This window comes from Sinohyriopsis cumingii, chromosome 10 (genome assembly GCF_028554795.1).
Source record: "Sinohyriopsis cumingii isolate HCF-2022 chromosome 10, ASM2855479v2, whole genome shotgun sequence".
Classification (NCBI taxonomy): Eukaryota; Metazoa; Mollusca; class Bivalvia; order Unionida; family Unionidae; genus Sinohyriopsis; species Sinohyriopsis cumingii.
Genome location: NC_142970.1, coordinates 68,327,863 through 68,337,783, shown reverse-complemented (window position 1 = coordinate 68,337,783; position 9,921 = coordinate 68,327,863). Strand labels below are relative to the sequence as shown.

Below are 9,921 nucleotides of genomic sequence, written 5' to 3'. Positions count from 1 at the left end.
TTATAAATACACATACTATTGAAAATTAGAATGAATTTTAGGTGATAAATAATAGAACTATACTGAAATCATTTTTTGAATACAAATATTGTCAAAGTACAGACTAAGCGCGCATGAATACATAATTACTTCCATTTTAGTTTTATGAAGTATTAACTCATATCTTTTGGCGTTACATAATGCTATTTTAGCCAACCTAATTCTTATTACAAAGGATGGCCTGGTTACAAGTATGCAATTATATTAAAAGAAAAACTCAGATAATTGTTCTGACACTTCAGGTTTAAACGGTTCCGACATTCTTTGGCACACGTTTGAACTTGACGGCAAAATGTAGCGCATCCGATTCCCACAACAGTATGAATGTGAGGGACTACAAGAAACTAGTACGACTATCAAGGCTTGATCAGAGCCAACAGCCTTAAAAAATCTGCATATACGTACATGTAAGCTTGTATAATATACGTACATGTAAGATTGTATAATATACGTACACGTAAGCTTGCATAAACCTATATGTGTCTGTGGGTTTTGACGTACCATGATGGTCCTGATAATCATTTGCTAGATATTGTTATATAGATATTTTAAATTAATTGTACATCCGGGTATCCTACACAATCAGTAATTGACTCCTAGAAGAATAAGGGTCACTAGCGTAGATACGATTACTAAAATTGTAAATAAATATAGAAAACATTTGTCCATTATGAGTGCCACCTCCTTCCAGGAATATTCCGGAATTACGCTCACATTAACACTGGTGGTATCAATCGACGCTTTTCTCTCCTTCCCAGAGCCCACGTGCTCATTATTTCTGGCCGGCACTTTCTTATCATGGTTTCTGGAAGATATTAATTTTTCATCATCCTTCGGACTTACCCTAGTTTTGTCGCTGCAGCACGTGATTCCCTTCCAACACGAGAATCTCACCATCACGTGATGTGTAAAGCGGTTGAGCCAAACGGGAACCTCGTCGCCCTCGATGTTGAAATAAAAATCCAGCACGACAATCGTTAAGATCACTGTGGCTGCGCTTAGGCAAAATATGATAGTCAGATATGTTGCTGAAAGTATATAGCATTATTATTATTATTATTATTATTATTGATTTTAAATACGCAACGTTATTTGGTAATTTGTTTTCGAGTCTGAACAATACACACACACACACACACACACACATACATACATATATATATATATATATATATATATATATATATATATATATACATATACATATACATATATATACATATACATATATATATATATACATACATACATACATATATATATATATATATATATATATATATATATATATATATATATATATATATATATATATATATATATATATATATATATATATATATAGTGGGTATGTGAGAAAGCTCGTCAGTAGCTTCTCGTGGGTCGGTGGTTTATCCCGGGGTTTTCCCGCACGCACACATATACACATACATACATACATACATACATACATACATACATACATACATACATACATACATACATATGCATGTTTGCGACAAGAAGTGCAGGAAGAGGTAAGAAAAGGTAATCGGTTATTACATTTGTTCTTTCCCCGAACCCTTATCCACGAAGCACCTCGTTATAATACGATTTTTCATATAGCAACGGTATGATTTTAGATACTCGCTGAATTCTACTTTTCTGTGGTATGTTCCCCGGTATAAAGCAGCCTCACGTATTACATGGCATATTTTTATGACTCCTCTGATAATCGTTATAGTGAGGGACCATGTATTTGTTTCCTCGAAAAACCCAAGGAAGATACGATGTACAACTTAAAAGTCGGGGATATATGAGTACTATAAAATATCAGATGATATGATATACTAACAAAGAACAGAAGCCGATATTGAAGTCTGTGGAATGTTTGCAGAGATCAGTGTCAAGTATACGGCATAGGCCAGCAGAACTGTAAGCGACATGCCAATTCGTTCCCCAGACTCCGGAGGAAGTTTGAAAACAAACACAATCAGTCCGGCCATGACAGTCACCGGCAAAATGGTGTTGAGGATGTGGAAAAGAGGTCGCCGTCTCAAGGTCAGGATAAATTTTAGTCGAGAAAAGCTCTGGGATTCTCTTGTGGTGGATGTTTCTTCACCAGACACAGACAGTAACTGCCATTCTCCTGAATGAGAATAAAATTTATCAAAATTGTATTCATTATGGAAAAGAGGATAATGTCTACTGTAAGCGGAACATACGTTGATGATAACACTGGAGCATAAATTTTGAAGTGGTAGCCACTGAACGTTTAACGTTGCAGAAATTGATGTTCTGCGAGAAAATTATGATACGAAATCACTGTTTCCCAAAGCTGGCGGTACGTGCCCTGTGGGCGGTGGGATTACGTGGGGGGGGGCGCTTTGTAAATGCTGAATAATGCTTTTTATGAAAAAAGGCAGGGGCGCTAAGGATATCCAAGGGGAGGTGGCCCGAAAAAGTTTGGGAATCACTGTACTAAATAAAGAAATAATGCTAAAATTGCTTCATTTTTTAATCTTGTTTTATAAGATCCTTATGACGTGTGGAAATCAATCTAATTACCATATTACAAGTAAAACATTTTTCATTCCTGGCTATGTAGTCGTACTATTGAAAGCGAAAGCAACAAATTCATTTGTGTTGAGCCGAATGTTACAGTTAGTCATCAAAAGAGACTGAGATTCGTGCGCATGTGCTTTTTATATTTTGTTTTCTTCCAAGTTCGATTGATTTTGAAAGAACCTCACTAATTTGCAAACGATTTGGAATATGTTAAGGGTTCACAAGAGTGGAAACTAAGTCTAGCTTTTAAGCTATTAATGACATGAAGGAAAATGTGGTGCAGATGAAGAATGTTGACGTATAAATAAATGTATTATCGCACAATCGGAGCTTCCTTGTAATATTTCACGTGAAGTTGGGACATCTCGGAAGGAGGTAAATTACTTCTGTGTCAAGTGAACAGTCATGACCTTTATTAACCCCTATAATTTTGTTTATATTATAACATTGTTTTACCACTTTCAAACAATGAGATAGAATATGAAGAAATAAAATCTTGTCTCGTTTTCAATTTTCGGATTCTTGTGATTTACTTATTATTAGTTCTTTACAGAGCATGCACGACCCCCATCCCCACCCCAAAATAAACCACCAAAAAAACCCAAAACAAAACAAAACAACAACAACATCGAAACCTCAGACATAATGGAAAAGGCTTTTTTTGCCACTAAATGCCATACCTCAAATTACAATATTTTTTCAAACTTTAACTGACAGTGTCTCATTAGACGTTTAGAAAATTGTTGCATTACCACCAGGGCACGTTTCCAGTATTCCCTGATGGCGTCTTCTTTGTTTAAAGTTTCAACTATGGAGCGGCAAACCAGGTGACCAGAATACCACAAGAACGACGGAAGAAACACAATTCTTCTGGAATTATCACCTGTAGCATAATGATTTGTGCTCTGCATGTACCTTTTTTATATTAAGTTACCAAACGTAAGTATAAGCTTCAAATATCTGTGTTACCATTCTCGGAGAAATATTTTGTATCAACAGCTGAGTCCCCAAGTATTAGGGAAATCTCATTGGAAGTATAAGCCCACGTGCTCAGCACAACACTGCATGTCTGCGTGTCGAGTGGGTAGTATCTGATGTCACAGTCGCAATGGGTCTCGTAAATTCCACCAGGGGTCCATGCAACATGGCCGTCACTGATGATTCGCATTAATGTATTAGCATCGCTTATTACCGACATATCGCTGACACTATAAAAACAAACAAAAACGTAAGCAGATTTGGAAATACTCTTCTCTTTGCATGCAATGAAACCTTTCCACCTTAAATATAAAAATGTCAAAAAACTAATACGCTATTTAGATTTGCAATATTTTTGTCTCCTTCAAATTTACAAAATCATTTGAAATAAAGGTCACACAATTTCCTTACCACGGAAATGAACTGTCATTGAACATTAAAATCTTGAAATCAGAAACAGATATAAATTTGCTGGCATTTCTATATTTTGTACGAGTTAATGATAACTGTACATGACGATTTGAAACTAGTTTGATTTTCTCATGACCCAAAAATTGTCATTTTCAATTGCCGTTTATTACAGCTAATATAGCATTATGACTTAAACACGCTATTTCTCAGTAAGGAGGAATAATTACCAAAATATTCGGAGAGTGAAGGATAGAGAGATGCCACGCTCTAGAGATCCCACCCGCAGGGTAAGAATTTGATTGCAGGAACTCGCTTAAACATCGTTACACCTACAAATTCGGATCCTCTGGTGGTATTTCACTATCACACACCATTATCAATTTTGTGTTGGTTAACTTCGAATACAATGCTCGCTTTCTTGAAAGCTTTATCTTAAATTCCATGTTCAAATTTTTTAAGTTTCTAAGAAACAACATACTTTAATTGTTATTAATATTCATTTTCTCAAAACTGTAAAACAGACGAAACGACAGTTTATAATCCGTTTATGTCATGAGACTGTAAGTATGACATAAATTTATGCAATGTTCAAATGGTCGTATTTTGAGCTCGTCTTTCATGATCATTCTTTCATAGACTGGGCCACATAATAATTTTAGCATACAAAAGCGAAGCTTACGAGTTTTCCACAATGATAGCAGGTCTCCACATGTAGTCCTCATTACTAAAAAGAAACCGGATGTTGCCATATGTTGTATTTCCGCTCCAACTAAGGCGAGAGTCTTCCCATACCTATATATTGTACAAATGTAAAGCTTTATCTGCAAACATGAATGTGTTTGATGGAAGCATTTTAAAAATAAAAGTTTTAATGTCTTGGTCTAAAATGAAAATGAAAAGTATGAATAACAACGTGAACAACCAAGACACACACGCACACACACACACATTAATAATAATAATAATAATAATAATAATAATAATGACAATGCTGGTGCTGGTAGTATATGTAGTAGTGATATTTCGGCTGCAACTCCATGCTTCTTTGTAATTGTCTTTTTAATATTCATTTCTTTTCGACGTTTTCTATTCTGATATGTTTTCTAATCTGGCATGTTTCCTACTCTGACATGTTTAATATTATAATATTAGTTATATATTGGGAATTATTAATAATGCTGAGTACAAATTTGTGTGCTATTTCAACAATATATAATATCTACATGACTCAAACAATGCGTTTCCTTTTGATCTGTCCAACAATCCAGCCGTTCATCCAATCCAGTGATTCATCTACCCGTTCATTTGACCTTTCGTTTGGTGCCATATGTTCACTTTTATAATGAAATACTGTACAATACGACTGCATACATACATACATACATACATACATACATACATACATACATACATACATACATACATACATACATGCATGCATGCATGCAGGCAGGCAGGCAGGCAGACAGACAGACATACATAATACAGACATACGTACATATAGACAGACAGGCCTATCTTACTATTTACCATGTAAAAATATCCCGATATAGAAAGCTTCTGTTCTTTAATATCCTGTAAAGATACGAGTGTATTAAAATTGGGAACACACTTTAATAACCGGTGAAGATACAACTGTGTTAAAATTGGTAACACACTTTAGTGTCCTGTAAAGATACGAAATGTGCTAGCATTGGGAAGATACTTATAATAGCGTGCATTTATTTTCAACTTTGAAAATCAATACGATCTAAAGTTTTCAAATTAAATTCTATATAGTATTCTGTGTCCACACACACTCGCACACAAACACACACAGACGTACTCAAACACACACACACACACACACACATACACGCAAACACAAACACGCACGCACTGATAGTATAAACATGTATAAATTGCAATGAAATTGTGACATGCCCGATATTTATGACATTTAATTTGATGGCAGGTAGTGTATATGTGTATTAAAAATTTACGAGATTGAGCGCGCTAGAATTGAAAATTGTAACTTTTATAGTCCAAATATATGCCTGTGTAGCAATGTGAAAATAGTATGCTGAGCAAACGATTTTGAATTCTGATCCTTAGTGTTTATTTTTGTCCTATACGAAATGGCAATGCTTAAACAATATTAGTTTGTGGTAGTACAATTTCTAGGTATTCCCTAGTCCGACTGCGCTAGTATCTTTATATTTAGATGTTATAGTTTTCGTATCCATGTACCAGTGCGTGAGTGTGATACCATTATGTTAAGCTAGTAATGTTTACTTTTTAATTCTCTGTTATATGAGATTGTGAAACGCGAGTGATTCAGTAGAACTAATAACGACAATTAGTACGCCTACATAATCCCAACGTACTTGAGCGCCAGCAGTCTCCCATGTTCCCTACTCTTATCATAGACATCCTGTCCATCTGACAAGGTTTCTTTGTCTTTTTCTTGTTCTGATTTGTTGTTCTGTTGTAGTTTTTGTTGTTGGTAAAATGCATAGTTTTAAGGTTCGTAAAGGTTCAAAATTGCTTCAAACACTGAATTGTTTATGAGATGTTGGAACAGGTTCGTTGGTCTAGCGAAACAGAACTATATACGGCATCCAGGAAAGACTGATGATGACATATTCAGTGTTGTAGATAGAAATAAGTAACGAAAAGCTAAAATAGGGGATGCGCAAAGTGGACATATGACCTCTATTCTTCACAAACGGTGTGGATGATGGATGGAGACGTCGACTACATAGCTGAGGACACATGTGAGCGTATAACGATCCAGCAATCGACAATAGGTTGAGATTCTTCTCTTCTCAAAATACTTCCAAACAAATGGATTGATCTGGAAGCATGAAATGGACAAAACAATTTGATTTTCGGAGGAACATTCTTATGCAGGGGAGACATTAATTTTGTTTGGTCTGGTTAGACATTTTCATTATAACTAAATCGGGCTAGATCCACCTGACATGTATTGAGTTCGTGCAGAAATAATCGGTTTAATATGGGTCATATGCGAAGTGAAAAGCCATAGCGCAGACCAATCCTGGTGGCTTTCAGGGATTGCTAACAAGCAGAAAAGGTTTTAAGTAACGAGTACAAACTGAAGGGACCTCTTGTGATATCTACCTTGATTATCCCCCGGAAGAATGTTGTATTGTAGTTAAAAAGAAATTAAGTTCCATGTGCAAGGAAGCAAGAAACAATGTATGTCGATCAAATTACCAGAAAAGCTTATCATGATTTGAATTTCCCTATTGGTTGCACATCATGTACAGGCGCACTGATGGTGTATCAACGTTCACTGCGTGTCTTATAGAAAAAAGACAAGTCGTACTGACCACTCATTATATAATTACGACGCTAAAGACGACATTGGGTGTACGGAAACTGCAAGTGTCAAGTTTAATCATATGGTTGTAGTCTTGGAGACTACATGCCAGATGTGCAATCTCAACCCAATTACAAAGGATTCGTGTTTATTCCGAACGTATTGAGCCAGTAGTGAATCATAACCATATGAAATCGGCACTGAAATACAATTTAGGTGACGAAACTAAATAATCAAATGGATCATACATCATCGCTTTGAAAATCTGGTAAATCAGACCAGGTTTAGAAACGCACAAAAAATGAGGGATCAAAACTGAGTAGCAAGACCAGTTAGAGTGAATTTAATGGGACCCATACTTGTGGTCATAATTTTATTCGGAAGCACTTTGTACACGCGCCAATTCACGTGCAAGAAGCCAGTTCTCATCATATTACCGTTTCCTATGGTAAACATACATCACCAGTTCTGTATAACGGACAGCGTAATGAACTACATAACAGCAGCGACACTCGTATGACTTCGATTCCTAGCCATCTGTTAAGAAAATCAAAGTTCTGAAAACACTTTAAGGTTGCTGCCATCTAAACGCGGACCCCTCCGGTGGCCTTGTTTTTAGAGCGTCCGTCTCGGATGCGAGAGGTCGTGGGTTCGATCCCCGGCCGAATCATACCAAAGACTTACAAAAATGGTACGTACAGTTGCCTCACTTGGCGCTCAGCATTAAGAGGTTAGTGTTATGACTGGTCGGCCCGGTGTCAGGATAATGTGACTGGGTGGGACATCATGTCACATGTCTGCGGCATGATGCCCCAGTGCTAGACATCACTAAAGCTGCCACACTGCAGACATCGTAGCGATACGATTGACAAAATTGTTAAAGCTACGTTAAAAATCCAAATCACACACACACACACACACACACACACACACACACACATCTAAAAGCGCTTGGGTGTGGATGATTCCTTTCCCGAACCGTGTATTCAATGTCATATTTCATGTTGCAATTAATTTTACGGAACCATGTTATCCTCTTGAAAATGCTTATTACTTAATCATAATTAATGCAGTAAATATCTTCATGCGTGATAAAGGTACATAAACGAATAAAATATGAAAGAGAAAAGTCTAAACAAGATTGAATTTTGTCTAAAATAAATATAAAAAGATAAAACAATATCGTCACCGCAGATTTTAAACATTCCTGATTGTTCCAAAACACAATTCAACAACACCTATATTTATTCCAGTAAGATGTAGTTGACAACCAGCAAGTGTTGCATGGTAGAATCGAGGTTATTTTGTGTAGTTTTGGTCAAAATGCCATGCAACTACCTTAATCATGCAATATGGTACAACCATCTCTCAAGCATTACATAAAGTGCCTTTGTCAAAAATGAAACTGACTGGCTAATCCTTGAAAACTTGTCATACGCCTCTTGTATATGGCATTAGTAATATAAAGGGTGAATCTCTAGATATATCATCAATGCACAGCAAGTGTAGTATGCGTTTGTTTTAAAGCGACTGAAGAATCGAAATCTATGCGTGTCAGTTGGAATTTCTAAGCATTCGCTTCATCAGGTGATACAATCTGATCTTTATCAATGTCTTATATATATATATATATATATATATATATATATATATATATATATATATATATATATATATATATATATATATATGCTATTTCAAAATTAATTGTAGCACATTGGTGTAATGTTATTGATCTAGAAACGAATCGTTTTGCCACGCAAATGCTACGGTCAGTCCGAAAATGTAGTATTTACATTAGATTTCATCACCTAGTAATAAATATATTATTCAATTATTTCGCAGAGTTTATTTAATATAGACGATTACCAATATGAAACATTCACATCGTAATAAGTAGAAGAGACATTTACAGCATGAGTTTCGAAGCTAGATGTGCATGTGTATGTATGTATGTATGTATGTATGTATGTATGTATGTATGTATGTGTGTGTGTGTGTGCGTGCGTGCGTGCGTGCGTGCGTATGTATGTATGAGTGGAACTATATATATATATATATATATATATATATATATATATATATATATATAAACAAAATTATTTTTGACTATGCATGTATAACTGATAATATTTGTAAACACTGACGGTAATTTCAACACAACTTATTAGCTACAGCAGGCATATGTAACTACTAAAAATGTCTACCCACCAGGTTATTTACTGTGAGGAGATTCAAGGTGATCTGGGTAGAAACAGTCTGATTGGGTCGCTGTAGCGAATCATAGTCGGTGAACAGGTAATTGCGTAGTTCGGTCTCAAGGGTGGTGCTGTATGGACTAGGTCCTGTGTGGAGGTATAATAATAATAATAATAATAATATCATCATCATCATCATCATCATCGCAACTGCACCTGAAAAACAAAATGGATGCTATCCAAAAAAGCAAATTACAACCACTGCTGTTCGTGTTTGCACTCATTCAAGGACATTACAATTTAATTGTAAACAATCCATACAACCCATTTATGTTGCTTTTATATAATCATGTGGGGTAATTGTCTCATTAATTACTTTCAAGGTTTTAATCGCACAAAAGTTACGGTACCTCCTGCTGATAC

The 9,921-nt window shown here is 35.6% G+C and overlaps 1 protein-coding gene across 1 annotated transcript; it reads right to left on the bottom strand.

Moving 5' to 3' along the window:
• Positions 1 to 251: 251 nt before the first annotated feature.
• Positions 252 to 9,703, bottom strand: LOC149790339 (neuronal acetylcholine receptor subunit alpha-6-like). Its single transcript, XM_089973452.1, has 6 exons — positions 9,512 to 9,703; positions 5,506 to 5,550; positions 4,655 to 4,767; positions 3,556 to 3,794; positions 1,874 to 2,167; positions 252 to 1,067 (listed from the first exon to the last, which is right to left on the bottom strand). The coding sequence occupies exons 1-6, from the start codon at positions 9,701 to 9,703 to the stop codon at positions 622 to 624; spliced, it is 1,329 nt and encodes a 442-aa protein (XP_089829578.1). The 3' UTR covers positions 252 to 621.
• Positions 9,704 to 9,921: the final 218 nt, after the last annotated feature.